The sequence below is a fragment of the Watersipora subatra genome, chromosome 3, assembly GCF_963576615.1.
Source record: "Watersipora subatra chromosome 3, tzWatSuba1.1, whole genome shotgun sequence".
Lineage (NCBI taxonomy): Eukaryota > Metazoa > Bryozoa > Gymnolaemata > Cheilostomatida > Watersiporidae > Watersipora > Watersipora subatra.
In genome coordinates, this window is record NC_088710.1 from 70,593,385 (window position 1) to 70,610,311 (window position 16,927).

At 34.9% G+C, this 16,927-nt stretch overlaps 1 protein-coding gene across 1 annotated transcript in view; it reads left to right on the forward strand.

The window, feature by feature from the left end:
- Positions 1-16,927, forward strand: part of LOC137391316 (transcriptional adapter 2-alpha-like) — a 44,023-nt gene that overhangs the window by 23,165 nt on the left and 3,931 nt on the right. The window contains exons 8-11 of the mRNA XM_068077745.1: positions 4,803-4,846; positions 7,235-7,348; positions 8,255-8,415; positions 10,196-10,283. Of these exons, the coding sequence (XP_067933846.1) occupies positions 4,803-4,846; positions 7,235-7,348; positions 8,255-8,415; positions 10,196-10,283 (407 nt within the window). The remainder of the gene's footprint in view (positions 1-4,802; positions 4,847-7,234; positions 7,349-8,254; positions 8,416-10,195; positions 10,284-16,927) is intronic.

Here is a 16,927-nt window from a genome sequence, read left to right on the forward strand (position 1 = left end):
CAAAATAAAGATTGGTCCACTAACTTTCAAAGTAATTTTTGTTTTTGAAGGCTTTTTTACAGCGCTTCAATATCGGTCTCGCAATCGACACAACAAGCCCCGCCCCATAAATATGTGACGTAACTTAGCTTTTTAGCGCCGGAAGTTGGGGGTGTTTAATCCGATCTAGAATTATAGAGATGGGTGTCTTAAAACCCATTATTCTCTAATTTAGCTTTCAAAATAATCTCAGTCTTTTTTGAAAGGTAGATGAGCTATTTAACATTGTTTGTAGCTTGTTACAGGATGTTTGATAGGCTGAACGCTGAGAAAAATGAGCTCAAAAAAGCATGATTTTATTACAAGCTAGTGTTGTTATAGCGCTCTTTTGAGCTCATTCTTCTCCGCGTTCAGCCTATCAAACTTGTATGTTAGAATTAATTTCAAATGGAGAGACAAACATATTCCCAAAATCTAGAGTTTTATGTAAATAATTCATGTCGGACATGTTGGCTATATCTTGATGTTATCTCTCTATACACGCTTCAGTAGACAATACTGCATTGTAGAATCGAGGTATTACATGCATGAAATATCCCAAATATGCTTGGAGCATATTTTGGATATTTCATGTGATGGAACTGATTACTTAGTGAATAGTAAGCTGGTAGTATCCACTGGTTATTTGTGAACTCCTATAATATCTGTGTCTCAGGTCGTTAATATATAATTAGTTGAGGACTATTTAGTCGAGACAAGATACCACTTGTGAAAAGGCGTAGGAGGCATGTGCCTGGGGGCCTGTTCTCTTTTTCTCATATTACAATGATAACGAGGGGGGGGGGGAGAAAGGAGGCCATCTTATTGACATTAAGCTATGCATCGTAGGGCATGTTTTAAATTATGTGTTTAAATTTATATTTTTTAAATTAATGTGTTTAGTCACCCGACCAGGTACGGTACAAATCGTACGATGCACTTAATTATCTTTTTGCCTGCTCATCTTTGGGATATGATCATGCATCAGGCTTGGTTGCATTCCTGAAAGCTTGACAGCTGTACCTACAGTGGGTTTCTCATTCGACTGAGATTTTTTAGTATTTAAATTGTTGAATTACAGCCAAACCTTTACACACAAAGTTAATCCACTCTGATATTTCCTTCATACGTTGCAGCCATATTATGTTAGAGCAAATATTCTTACAATAATACAATGTGTCTTGTATAATTCATTTTAGTGTCCCCAAAACAATAGACACTTCAGTCCTTTACATATGACATTAAAATGCATAACATAGACCTATGTAACCAGGTAAATGTGAAATTATATGTAAAAACTATACAAATGAAGTAAAACTTGGCACAAAAGATTTTTGCTGTTACTTTAATTTTAAAAACACATGAATGGAAATGTAGGCCCAGCAATGCATATTAGTAAAACTGGCTGAAATTGTGATCTAAATAAGTGATGTAACTTACTCTAGCTTATGTTAGATAGAATAGACAGGGCTCCAAAGTGAACTTGTTACGCCTCCATGTGTCACAACTGACTTGATATTTGGAACTTGGGCCGCTCAGTTCCTTTAAGGTATATATAATGTATCAAACTATGTAGGCTTCTATTGAAAGTTCTTTATTATTGTTAGTTCATGGCACTTTTTCGTGGAGTCTGAACTGTATGTAACAGCAAGACAATGCATGGTAAAAATTCTATGCCTTTTGCATAAACTTTAATAATTTATGTAAAAAAGTTTTAAAATAATTGTTTTGAGCATTTATTAAATCATTACAAAAGAACCATAGTTTAATTTTGCTAATTGGATTTTCAGATTGAGTTGTTGAGAATCTTTCAAGCATAGATATTTTGCTTGTTACCTAATTTTGGTATGTTTATTTGTCATTAAGTAATAATCATACGTTTGTGTCTAATAGTGAAGTTATGTCCACCATATTTATATCATGGGCAGATGTTTTCCAAAGTCACCTTTCAATAGTTTATGACTTCAGAGATTTAAGATTGTCGATGGAACATGCTGGCTACAATGAGCAAGGTTGTCCTTGCATGCTGATTTCTCCAAAAATGGGAAACTACCGGTATATAACAATGTTGTTAGAGGATTCAAAATTATCCTTTTTACATTATGTATATCTATCTATATATCTCAGCGTTTGCCTGTCTGTCCTCAAGTCCAGTTATAGCTGTACAGTTTTAGGAATTAAAAATCCAATGCGCCCTGGATTTGAAATTGGAATCTCCATTGCTGCGGACATACATTTATCCAATAGACTACGCTGTCCAACTGGCTATACTCTGGACTAAATTGTGCACACACTTATTACACTTGCCAATCTTTCATGGCTTCAGCTTAACACTTCAGCTAGCATTATATGTGAAGCCATACTAGAAGAACAATACTTGCCTGTATTTGAAGAAAAATACTTAAACTAACATGGCCAACAAGACTATTGCAATCAGTATAGAGCTGTAGTAGGCACTGCAGCCGGTACTGTATAAGTATACAGAATAAACACAGTACACAGAAATAAACACAGTACACAGAAATAAACGCAGTACACAGAAATAAACGCAGTACACAGAAATAAACACAGTATACAGAAATAAACACAGTACCCAGAAATAAACACAGTACACAGAAATAAACGCAGTACACAGAAATAAACACATTATACAGAAATAAACACAGTACCCAGAAATAAACGCAGTACACAGAAATAAACACAGTACACAGAAATAAACGCGGTACACAGAAATAAACACAGTACACAGAAATAAACGCAGTACACAGAAATAAACGCAGTACACAGAAATAAACTCAGTACACAGAAATAAACGCAGTACACAGAAATAAACACAGTACACAGAAATAGACACAGTACACAGAAATAAACACAGTACACAGAAATAAACACAGTATACAGAAATAAACGCAGTACACAGAAATAAACACAGTATACCGAAATAAACACAGTATACATAAATAAACACAGTACACAGAAATAAACACAGTATACAGAAATTAACGCAGTACACAGAAATAAACACAGTACACAGAAATAAACACAGTATACAGAAATAAACGCAGTACACAGAAATAAACACAGTATACAGAAATAAACACAGTACCCAGAAATAAACAAACTCCTTGATTTAAAAATTAGAATAGTAAATGCTGTATATGTTGAGTAAACGTAAAGTTTTTGTGCAGAAGTTTTTTATTACTCATGCAACATCCGGGTATTTACCTAGTATATATACCAGCCACATTGCACATTCTTAATTTAATCATTGCGTTCACTTCCACCAGGGATCAACTTGCGCTCCTGGACATGCATTTATATATATAAATCTCAATGTTTTTCTTTTGTTTTCTGTCATCGCTTTGTCCAGCAATAGCGATTAAAATCGCTATTGTGATGGCAAGTATGCAAACACGAGCACCTAAGGCCACAAGGCTAAGCCGTTCGTATCTCATTTAGCTCATCTACAGTATCCTTAGCAGCTCAGAGTAAGCAAGGGAGATAACTCCCTTTGACAATTAGACTTTATCTTCTACCATGAAACAACTAGGTTGTCTTAGAGACTTTAAAAAAGTCAATGTGCGACAAAAGACTGCTCAAATCACAAAAATGATGAGCTTTGCATTACGCCCAATATTGTCGCATCTCTCACAGAGAGTTCAACTAAACTGAAGTAAGGAAGCAAAATGCTCATGCTACAGACAGTACTGTTTTGGCTATTTATGTCTCATCAATGCAGCTCTGAATAAGCAAGGGAGATAACTCTCTTTGACAATATAATTATATTAGTCCTTCGCCATATGACATTAATTCATTTCGGTGTTGGCACCGTAAGGTAAAATTGTCGTATAGAGAGGTATGGAAACCTGTAGTAATTATCTGATGCAAACACCCCTTGGTAAAAAAAACATCAACAATTTTATACACTATTGTACATAATAAAAACTAAGAACAAAATAGTATATTAAGCTTAGTTACTATATTTACCTTATAGTTAACTTATAACTAGTCTAGTATTTTTAGCTTTATAGCCATGGTAATCATATGCTTATTCTTACTTTAATGTCGTTATCAATTTTAGGACCCATGGCTAACAAATTTAATTTATATTTGTAGTTATATAATTTTATAGTAAATATTATATTAAACACTAAAATGCACAGTAAATTTTCACTTTCGCCTACTTTTCACTTATTTTCATTTCACTTCTTGCGATATCAAGCATTTTAGAAACACGAAGAATGCTGAACTAAGTTAAAGGGAGAGAGTGAGGGGGAGGGGGAGAGGTAGAAAGAGTTTCTTTCATGCATTGGGGGGAGGAGATTTTGGTGAATAGCATATATCAGCATGTTCGTTATTCTGATGTATTCAGCACACCGACTACCAAATTTGAATTTCGAGAGACGTTTTTGTAGATCTCGTATGGCGAAAAAATGTCGTAAGTGCAGTTTGAAACTAGCTGCTTTAGTGTTGACTCATTTATCACTAACCATATGTCGTGCATTAGGTATGAATCTCACAAATACACACGTGCTTGCTGAAAATGTAAAATTAAAATAAACTAGCTTCTTTGAAAATCTATTCGATATTTTGATAATGTGATGGCATTGAAGTAGCACTAAAAACATTTTCATACAAGTTTGTATGTATTTGTGCGAGTTGAAATGCACAGTTATTACGTATGCACTAGTGATAGCTCATTCACGATATGTTCATATTAGCTTCTACTCTCATCGACTACCTACACATTTATATTGGTTAACATACAGGTTGTTGTTTTTTAGAATTGCCCGTGACCACGGACTTCTCAACATTCGTGCCAATGCTTGTAAGTTTAGCTGTCTCTCTAGTTCCCAAGTTGATTTCTATAGATGAGTTTATCCAGCTCTCCCCTACTTATATTCTCATCTACATTTTGAGAAGTTTTAGGCCATGGCTTTCACCAATCTCCTCGTCATACATAAGCCGTATTAATTGTCATATGATTACAATTTTAGAGAAGTTAACAGAGTTGCGTTTCCTTTTTGCATTATTTGAACCACTGTTAATTGCTTGAGCGAATTTTTTTGTAATATTCAGTCCTATAACTACATGATGATTACGCATAATGTAACAGTGGCATGCGTTTACTAACAATATATGGTCTCTGATTTTTTTCTTCAAATAAATTCATATTTTCAAAAAGAATAATTTTATAATATATGAGTGTAATAATTTTGAGTGTTATTACTTCTGATGAAACTTTGATAAATAACTACTGTAAAACTTGTATTTGAACGCCACCTTTATTCGAACGCCACCTTTATTCGAACGCCACCTCTATTTGAGTGCTACTAAGGGAGAAGGGTTAAAAAATAGAGCGCCACCCTTTAATTGACCGCCATTTCTATTTGAACGCCACTGCTATTTGACCAATACTATTTTACATTCTTGATCTTTACGAGCCCATGATAGCAAGTGATCAGTAGAACAATGTCCACAAAACCGTGCTAATAATAACTTGATTACATCAGTAATAATTAATTTGGTCGTCCATTTTTCAACTCCAAGTCTTTACGGTTTTTCCGTTAAAACTTTGAATGCAACACCACAGAAATAATTAGTAATTGTATCAAGCCAATAGTAGTTCCTTGTTTAATGCGGTATTGATATTTTGGTGTACATATGACTGAAATAGCTTTCACATTTACGATGTAATCTTTGCTACTGCATATTTTGTGGCTAAAATTTTGAGGCTATTTTGATCACACGCGCGGTGTCCCTTTATTTGGGTGAGATGCTTATATTCTAAAGTGCATCACATAAAAGTTTTGCTTTTCTAAAAAGTTGCTTGGACACTAATATCGACTAGCTCAGCTGTGCATGAGAGGATTTGAGGTCAGAAGACGCTGTGAAAGGTATTGAACAGCCAGAAGAATATGAAATGGTTCCAAACAAAAGCAACAATCAGAGTGCACCTGGCCAAGCAAATGATACAAATATTTTTGGTCTAAAAATGTTAATTTGTTTCTGAATGTTTTATAAATATAGTTTTTTATTTCACTTGTTCTTGAATATATATTTGTAGCATTTGATAGATCATTATATAGCTTATAAATTTTCAGATTTATATCATACTGTTTGATAACATGATTGCGGTAATCTGAACTCGACTTACAATGAATCGACACTCATAACTCCTCTTCTATTGCACATAAAAACCAGTTTTGTCTGCAAACTGTAGCAAACATCAATGAGTGCAATGAGCTTTTATGCAACCTTGTTAAGTATAGTTATAAAAATGAAAATATGCCTTCAAATTTAGAATGAAATAAAACACTTGAAAGCTCTAACAAATTGCAATGCAGGCTATAAGATCATCATAGTTTATTGCAAGCAATAGATATCAACTGGTAGAGACATGTCTCAGCTTACCGTGCATATCCATTTAGAGATATTTGACAAGTTGGAAGTTAGTTAGCAAATTTCTTGCACCCAAAAGGGTTAATGTCACTCCACCAGAAGCAGAGTGCAAAATATAAGCGACTTTCGAGTTGCCCGTGAAAAGCTTAAATTTATCTTCTCAATATTCTGACGAGATGTTTAAAAATACAACGCCACCCTTTATTTGAACATCACCTCCAATAAAGAGCCATTCTAAGGGAAGGGTTGAGAAATAGAGCACTATTGTGTTCAAATAAGGGTTTTACGGTATTTTTGATTTTAATTAAAACTAACCAATTGGACTACTCTCTCATTTTTATTCAACTATTTAACCAGTAGCGCTTAATTTTTTTGCTAGAATTTCATTATTTAATAGTAACAGTAATGGTTAATAGTAACCCAATATCTATTTTATAGATGTGCCTCTTTTGCTCACCGACAGTCTTGTCTCCCAATATGCGTATTTGGCTAAAAAAATTTAACACCTTCATATATTTAAAAAGTTATTAATTATATGCAGCGTAATTCCATAAGTATGCGGTGCGTATCGGATGCCTGTCACTTTAATGGGCAATTCTTTTAGCGATGGCAAGGCAGTGGTGACTGGGTGTGGGCAGAGTCTGTATGAACTAATCACCGATATCAGAGATATAGGCGTAATGACTTTCCACCTGCGCGAACTAATTAGTAAGCCTTGTGCCTGACTCATCACAAATACTTTCAAATTTTATTAGAACAAACTGTGCGTGTATGGCATCATAATTCCTAAGGCTATTTCTTCATCTCGTTTCAGTGTACTTTGTTGGGCTAACAAAGAGATTCAATGCCCCGTTGGTGGGGACTTTGAGGAAATGCATGAGGCTCACAAAACCTGAAGAGTTCTTGAAATATGTGGAAAGTTTAAAAAGTGAGCTTGTCTTGAGTGTGCTCTTCACATTAGGAGTTATTCATTGTGTTAAACTGTACAATTTTTTATGCTTATACTGGGTCTATCTGTTGAAAGGAGGTGTGTAAGATGCTCTGAGATTTGTCTGTGATTTCGTCTGGTATTTGTATAGTTCCAGAATTTCCCACATAGCAGTTGTAAAAATAACTGTAGTTTATGTGCTGAATAAGTTTTTACATACATATATTGTTGCATCTCTTTTCAGTCGATTTATCCTTATAGTAGCAGTATTTTCATGTGAGAAATATATATGCATTACAAATCAATTAATGAATATTAGTTAATACTTGATTATATATAACAGACATTCAACACAGCAGGATACTTTTGATTTCAATTGCTCAACACTTTCAATTGCGGATATTTGGAGTTGCACCCTTTTGGACAGTACATAGCTGTTTAGGTTTTCATTGGAAATGCTTTAAGGAATTGAAAAGGCCAAGACAGCTTCTCTTAGCCACTTAAATTTAAACCATTTGATGCTTGTATGTGAAGATGTCTCCACTAGCCTGAGGATGTTCTTCAATCTGTAGATGTCACAATTACTTGTCAATATTTACCTGTTTTGCTATACAAACTTCAGCCATAGTTGTTTTAAATTAGATTATGTTTGCCTCTGTTTGTATAGCATTATGTGGTAATTCACCTTTGCTTTCATCTATCAGCTAAATGCTAAGAGCTCTAAATGATATCTCCACATCTATGTATATTAATCTTCAATGTGGCATGTCTATATGCTGTGTGAGTATGGATCTGTTTATTTATTTCGTAAGTAGTTCTAATGGTTGTTTATATTGTTTTTCCTCAGGTTTAAACCTGTGTTATACTAAGATATGTATAATATATTTTTGTTCTCACTTGGGTCAGCGGAGGTACGATTGCGACAGCGGATCAGTAGACTATGCGAGTATCGGTCAGATGGCATTACGAAGCTACAGAACAGCAAGCTGTATGAGAAATTGAGGAATCGGAGGCTGGAGACGCAGAGAAATCGAACATCGCTCTCTAGCTGCTTCAGTGTCGTACAGGTAGGCAGCAGTTAACTGCGACCTTCTGACAGCGTTGCGGCTTTCAGTATAATTGGAGTTGGCTTGCTAGATAGGCTTTGGCCATGTAGTTTGGACAATAGACACATGGTATGAGTAGTGGTCACATGAGGTGTGAACAGCGGTCAGTGGTCACATTGCTATTGCTCACATGCTATAGGTAGAATCACATCGCGTGTGGACAGTAATCACATGGTGTGTGGGCAGTAATCATATGGTGTGTGGACAGTAATCATATGGTGTGTGGACAGTAATCATATGGTGTGTGGACAGTAATCATATGGTGTGTGGACAGTAATCATATGGTGTGTGGACAGTAATCATATGGTGTGTGGACAGTAATCATATGGTGTGTGGACAGTAATCATATGGTGTGTGGACAGTAATCATATGGTGTGTGGACAGTGTAGTCACATGGTGTGTGGACAGTAATCATATGGTGCATGGACAGTGAACGCATGGTGTGTGGACAGTAATCACATGGTGTGTGGACAGTAATCACATGGTATGAGCAATTGTCACCCTGTTTACTCAGGGTTATAAGAAGGGAGAATGAAGAAAGAGAGTTTCTAGTTATAGTTGGTCACCTCACAAAAGTTCGGTCAGTAATATTTGGCACCTGTGTGAACCCATCACCTAATTCATAGTAACTGATACTATTCACTGATGCTTTACATTGTTTGCTTGGTCTCTCATTTACTATATCTTGCACACAGGAATCTATCTCACTAGCTGTTCTTCTTGAGAGCTTTCTTATAACCTCTGGAGGCTCCTGGTGAGCTTAGGTTTCAGTGATTTTTTACGGGGTAACTGACGCAGCCGTTTAGTTACCCACAGCCCAAGCTGTGTAGTTAGTCACTATGTTTCCATGATGCGCAGTGCTTCGGAGTTGCGCTATCTCCAAATCATGGAAACAGCGTCTTCGCACTGAAATCACTGCGCACTGATCAGTGCGAAGCCAGTGCAAATTCGCAGCAAGGAAACAGCGACTGCGCAGTGGCTGCGCATAGCTCTCATGCCGTGGAGACGGATTCTTCGAGGGCCATAAACTAGTGCAAAGGTTGTCCTGCTAATCTTGTTTTTTTACTATTCTTCCGATCTTCTTTCACCTAAATTTAATTATGGTCTGCATTCACGAGGATGATGAGGTGATTACTTTCCTGAACTTTGTTATCGATGCCAACACTTTTCGAAAAATAGATGGCAAATCCTAAATTAACGTTTAAATAATATATTACTTAAAAATACTTATTAAAATATATTACTATGTAAAAAGTGTGTTAAGGTTTGTAAAACCTTGTGAATGTGTATTGTAAATAAAAGTATAATGACGTCAGAATCGTAAAAAGACCGTTTATGACGTTCGGTATCTGTGATCGATTCTATTTCTCCATCAGGCGATTCGATTTATACATTTTCTCTTCTCTGGCTAATTTGCGGTATTTGCTGAAAACCACTGCGCAGCATGGAAACGTACAATCCCCTCGACTTCGGAGGGGGCTGCTTCGCAGTACTGCGCACCATGGAAACATAGTGAGTGAGGCATAGTCTGTATCTCTATCCTCAATAGAGCAGCCATGGCATAGGGGGCTAGAATGCTTGAATTGTGAGCATGTTTGGGTTCCATTCCACAAAAAGACCACTGGTAGTGCGAGGAATAGCATCCAATCATAAATTTCTCTATGCACCTGAGCATGTCTTCAGCCAAGATCACGCAGCCAAGGTTTGTGTAACAACGCTCATCACTTATCCTCCTTTTTAGGATCAAGAGGCGTGGAATAAATATAAACTAAACAATGCAGTGGCTGATAAGATTGCTAAGGGGGGAGTGGTTCCCCACCCCGCCTTAGGTAAGTCCTTTTTTGTAATTCTTTGTACAAGTGTTCACCTGTTAATGTTTCAGCATTTATCAAACATCTTGTTTAGCTTGCGGGCACTCTAAGGTCTGTTAACTTTGATCTTTCAAAAAAGGCACATCCTGCGGCGGAAATGTCTGTACTGGCTAGTGATTTGAATGGTTACAAACAGCAGTGTTTCGGCACTTGCATTCATATGACTACACTGGTTGATGTTTCTCAATGTTGTAAGAACTCATGCTAGCATACCCTCCCGATGATGTCATCGCTAATTCCATTTGGTTGGTGCCTGTCAGAACCTTTAGCATCGCTCTCGTTTCATTGGTCAATTCTGTTGCCATTGTCTAGAGTCATTGTCTAGAGTTAGCGCAGGTGATAAAACTGTCATTGCAATAAGTCTTTCCTGTCTCGTTTTATTATATGCTTTCAATTAATGTACTATTGATCAATTAGTGTAGCCACCCGAAACAATTGTAACTATAAAACTTCAACCTGCGCAGCAGAAGCTAGGTCTTTGTGTTTTAAGTTTAGCGACCAACAAATTAATTTGAATCCGAAGTAGTTTTCTCATGATTCATTCACTTCTCATGATTTAGCATGTTTGCACATTAGCAGTAATGTGGGTCAAGGCTGAATGCCAATCGTTGTCATTATAGCTGCTGTTTGCTACCTATTGATCTAACTAGAGACATTCGAAGCTATGTATGGGTCACCTATTAGTTCATCACTTCCTATTCGTCCAAGGCTTTTATAGAACTTCATTTAAGATAGTCGAAAGTTAAATTTTACTAGCAATAAAATTATAGATGCTTATTTATTACTTTAAAGCAGTTGTATTATATGAAGCTATACAGAAAAAATAAATGCAAAGAATTAAGTTCGCGTAAGAACATACACAAATATATTGATAAGTAAAAGAGGCCTCTATTGTCACCTGACCTTTACGGTAAAAACTGAAGAATGGAGGTGTAGCCTTGACAATACAGATGGCAGACGGTGTGCAGGTAGAGGTTGTGATAAAGATGAAAGACTAGTCTAACTTAGACTACGTTTGATTTAAATTAAAATAACTGGTTTAAATGTCCTTTTATTTGATGTTTTCACATTTCTAATTATTACGTAAAGTTTTTCCACTATAGTTTTTAACTATACATCCATAAATGCTTGGCCACTTCTTTCTATAATTTTATGTTTTTTTCCTTTTCATCACGACTACTACTATCCCTAGTTGTTTCAACTTAACAAGTCTTTCTTAGCTATAAGAAATGGCGAAATGAAACACTGTTCAGTATTATTCAAAGACTGTCAAATCAAACTACAAGTATATGAAGGAGAATTGCTTATATATTCACAGATTTACAAAACCACTATGCTTCAAGAAACTTTGGACTTCATATGTTGGAAATTGCTGCGAATTTTAAGCCAAGTATCTGCTCAAATTTTACATTGCATGTCAGACATCTGTCTGTTGTGATCGTAAGTCAAGGTTTGGTTAAATTACTATAGCAATAGCTGGCAAGTCAGTAAATTTTAATTTTTTTCACTATTGATTTTATTATACTTGTTTATATATTATGAAAACCTATGAATTTTCCCATTTTTAGTTGCATCAAAATATGACAACAGTAATTTTTCTATATTTTGCAGTATCCGCTTACATGAAAAGTTGTATAGACAATAGTAAAAAGCACAGTACTTGGCAGTAGTTCAATGGACCATCTTGCAAAGTTTGTACCGAAGGAGGCAATATGAAAATTTATTTCTAGTATAACAAAATATGACCTAAATTTTACTGTATGAAATTTGTAAGTCTTAGGTCATACCATCTTTAATTTAGTATTGAATTTGACTGTAAACTAGCCTGGACTGTGTCTATTAAAGCTAAACTAAACGTAAATAATTAACTAATACTGAACACATAGAGAATAGAGAAAAATATTACAATGGTCTCTGTTAAAAATAAATAATTTCTCCTGACATTGAACATGATGTCCTATGGTAGATTGTTCAATAACAAACATGTTCACCTGATATTGAATATGATGTTCTATGGTAGATTGTTCAATAACAAACATGTTATGAGTATCTAAATGTATGCATACCAAATCACTACAGTTTGTTGATATGCTGAGATCAATATTGAAGGCAATATGGGAAAATAATTTTACTATTTGTAAAAAGTAATAACTGTCTCATGTATACAATGGACTAAAGCTAATTTTAGATTTGCTTCCCTTGGTCAGCCGTTTTCATTGGGGTTATAATAGCATTAAAAAGATCAGCATATTTAATCGGAAATGATGTGAAAAACATTATCTCATGTAGACTAGAAACCAGTCTTTTTCTCCAGCTGTTTCATTTTGACTTCTCCATAGAGATTCATTAATTCTATCGGTACAGCTGATTGTTTAAGTCTCGGACGCTGCAAACTGCAAATAAAATGTTTTAGAGTGTTTTCTAAGGTTAAGGGTGTCGGCATGCTTGCACCACAAATGAAACTTTGTTGATTATCGCTGAACCAGTTTTTTTATTTAGAATTTCCACATTATGAAAGTCATTTGTGTCTCATGATTTAAATTATGTTGGACTGATCATAGGTGTACTGATCATAGGTGTACTGATCATAGGTGTACTGATCATAGGTGTACTGATCATAGGTGTACTGATCATAGGTGTACTGATCATAGGTGTACTGATCACAGGTGTACTGATCATAGGTGAACTGATCACAGGTGTACTGATCATAGGTGTACTGATCATAGGTGTACTAATCATAGGTGTACTGATCATAGGTGTACTGATCATAGGTGTACTGATCATAGGTGTACTGATCATAGGTGTACTGATCATAGGTGTACTGATCATAGGTGTACTGATCATAGGTGTACTGATCATAGGTGTACTGATCATAGGTGTACTGATCATAGGTGTACTGATCATAGGTGTACTGATCAGGGTTGTATGAATTGTCAATGTTCCCAACTTAGCTAGCTTTAGACTACCTCTAAGCTTTGATGAGTTATAGTTAATGCCACACACTGTGATTTTATTATAAGAATGTGGAAATACAAACACTGGCTTCAAGTTTGGCTCTGATAATAACATGGATTCTTTTTGCGAGTTCAAGACGGTGGCTAAGGAGAAATAGATTATTTTTAATTGCAAAACTAAAAAGTGTGCTGCAGACAATTAAAGTTTTTAGAATAATTGTACCTCTACAACAAGCTTTGGAGTTTGGCATATGTGCTAGTCATATTTTAGTTGAATTAACTGTATCTTTGCTATATTATGAAAGTGAGATAATTTTATATTACCTGAAGGTAATATTAATTTTGAGGTTGCAAATGTCGGTAAAATTATCCACAGGACTAGATGCTTCTAAGTATTCGCAATGAATAAACAGTTCATTGGTTACACGAGTAGTTTAGAATTATAGCCTGAGCTCATTGGTTACACGAGCAGTTTAGAATTATAGCCTGAGTTAGTTGATCTACTAATGCTTAGAATATACATGTACAATGCGCTGCATCTGCATAACATACAGCACGAAATATGCTATATTTCACAGTCTATTTCCTAGCTCTTTACCTTGTACCGCCAGCGATGCAAAAGGTTGGACAAGTAGGGTCTTCATGCCCAGTTTTAATGTTTTTCATCCCTCAAAATATTGCAAGAAATGCTGCAGATGTGGTGAGACATTAACTAGAATTGCACTAAGATCTTTAGATCTTCAGAAAACATACAAACCAACTCCTTTACAAGTAATGCCATTTAACGGTGACAAGTGGTGACAAGTGACAAGTAATGCCATTTAACGGTGACAAGTGGTGACAAGTGACAAGTAATGCCATTTAACGGTGAAAAGTGGTGACGAGTGGCAAGTGGTGCTGTTATAAGGTTTGACTTCGCATTATTCTTGATAAGCCAGTTTGTGCTATTATAACCTGGGTGTCTCTCCTTCATACAAGCACAAACATAGGAGCAAGCCTAATGATTTCTCCAATTCATTTACTGTATATTCATAAACAGAAACACTTGTTACATTCAGCCTTATTCATGTGTAGAATTATAGTAGGATATAATGTTACTCACTACAATATTCAACCAACTAACCAACCTGTTAGTGTAACTCATACAGAGTACACATATCTTGTGAGAAAAGCAGAGTTCTCCACTGGTTCTTAACACTCTGATTATTATTAAGGTAAACATAATACAAACTATATTTCAGCAAAAATCTTTACTGTTTAAAGTGTTTATATTTATTTATGGTATGAATATACAGCTGCTGATATGATATAATATCCTCCCGGAATGACATGTGGCTGGTTCATTAATAATTTATTGTTTGGATCTCGCTGCTAAAACGTAAGTTGCTTGGTCTTGGACAGTATGAACGATGTTTATAAATAATCCAGAATGGTGTCTATATAATGATGGTGTCTATATAATGATGCATAGAAATTAAATTTACCATGCTTTAAACATATTTATTTACATGATGTAAGGTTATACTAAGGTTGTGTACACCTCAGCCATCCTCTGAATTGTACTGACAATCCACCCCTATTTAAGTGTTAGTTAAACACACTGCTGTATTTAAACTGACAATCCACCCCTATTTGAGTGTTAGTCAAACACACTGTTGTATTTAAACTGACAATCCACCCCTATTTGAGTGTTAGTTAAACACACTCTGTATTTAAACTGACAATCCACCCCTATTCGAGTGTTAGTTAAACACACTGCTGTATTTAAACTTCATTCATAAAAGTTAATAACCAAACGATTAGAAAGACTACAGACTTTTGACAAGGGACAAGATTCTTTAAAGATATCAGGTATAGAAATTCGTGACTTTTAAAGCCCTTTTCAGCAAATCACTTTGAATAAAAAGAAAGTTGTCGTGTTTGGGTTCATGAGTTCATAGCACTCGATGCTGCCAGCGCACTTCCTTTTTGTGTTTTCATATCAATAGATATCTTTGCATATATATTTCATTTGATACCAAGGCATTAATATTGACGTTAATGTTAGCTTAAGTTGTAGAGTAGCATTGCCATCAATATCTTAGGGTTATTTAAAATAGCCACACGGATGTTCACTAGTATAGCTGATATAAAGATGTTCACTAGTATAGCTGATATAAAGATGTTCACTAGTATAGCTGATATAAAGATGTTCACTAGTATAGCTGATATAAAGATGTTCACTAGTATAGCTGATATAAAGATGTTCACTAGTATAGCTGATATAAAGATGTTCACTAGTATAGCTGATATAAAGATGTTCACTAGTATAGCTGATATAAAGATGTTCACTAGTATAGCTGATATAAAGATGTTCACTAGTATAGCTGATATAAAGATGTTCACTAGTATAGCTGATATAAAGATGTTCACTAGTATAGCTGATATAAAGATGTTCACTAGTATAGCTGATATAAAGATGTTCACTAGTATAGCTGATATAAAGATGTTCACTAGTATAGCTGATATAAAGATGTTCACTAGTATAGCTGATATAAAGATGTTCACTAGTATAGCTGATATAAAGATGTTCACTAGTATAGCTGATATAAAGATGTTCACTAGTATAGCTGATATAAAGATGTTCACTAGTATAGCTGATATAAAGATGTTCACTAGTATAGCTGATATAAAGATGTTCACTAGTATAGCTGATATAAAGATGTTCACTAGTATAGCTGATATAAAGATGTTCACTAGTATAGCTGATATAAAGATGTTCACTAGTATAGCTGATATAAAGATGTTCACTAGTATAGCTGATATAAAGATGTTCACTAGTATAGCTGATATAAAGATGTTCACTAGTATAGCTGATATAAAGATGTTCACTAGTATAGCTGATATAAAGATGTTCACTAGTATAGCTGATATAAAGATGTTCACTAGTATAGCTGATATAAAGATGTTCACTAGTATAGCTGATATAAAGATGTTCACTAGTATAGCTGATATAAAGATGTTCACTAGTATAGCTGATATAAAGATGTTCACTAGTATAGCTGATATAAAGATGTTCACTAGTATAGCTGATATAAAGATGTTCACTAGTATAGCTGATATAAAGATGTTCACTAGTATAGCTGATATAAAGATGTTCACTAGTATAGCTGATATAAAGATGTTCACTAGTATAGCTGATATAAAGATGTTCACTAGTATAGCTGATATAAAGATGTTCACTAGTATAGCTGATATAAAGATGTTCACTAGTATAGCTGATATAAAGATGTTCACTAGTATAGCTGATATAAAGATGTTCACTAGTATAGCTGATATAAAGATGGTCACTAGTATAGCTGATATAAAGATGTTCACTAGTATAGCTGATATAAAGATGTTCACTAGTATAGCTGATATAAAGATGTTCACTAGTATAGCTGATATAAAGATGTTCACTAGTATAGCTGATATAAAGATGTTCACTAGTATAGCTGATATAAAGATGTTCACTAGTATAGCTGATATAAAGATGTTCACTAGTATAGCTGATATAAAGATGTTCACTAGTATAGCTGATATAAAGATGTTCACTAGTATAGCTGATATAAAGATGTTCACTAGTATAGCTGATATAAAGATGTTCACTAGTATAGCTGATATAAAGAT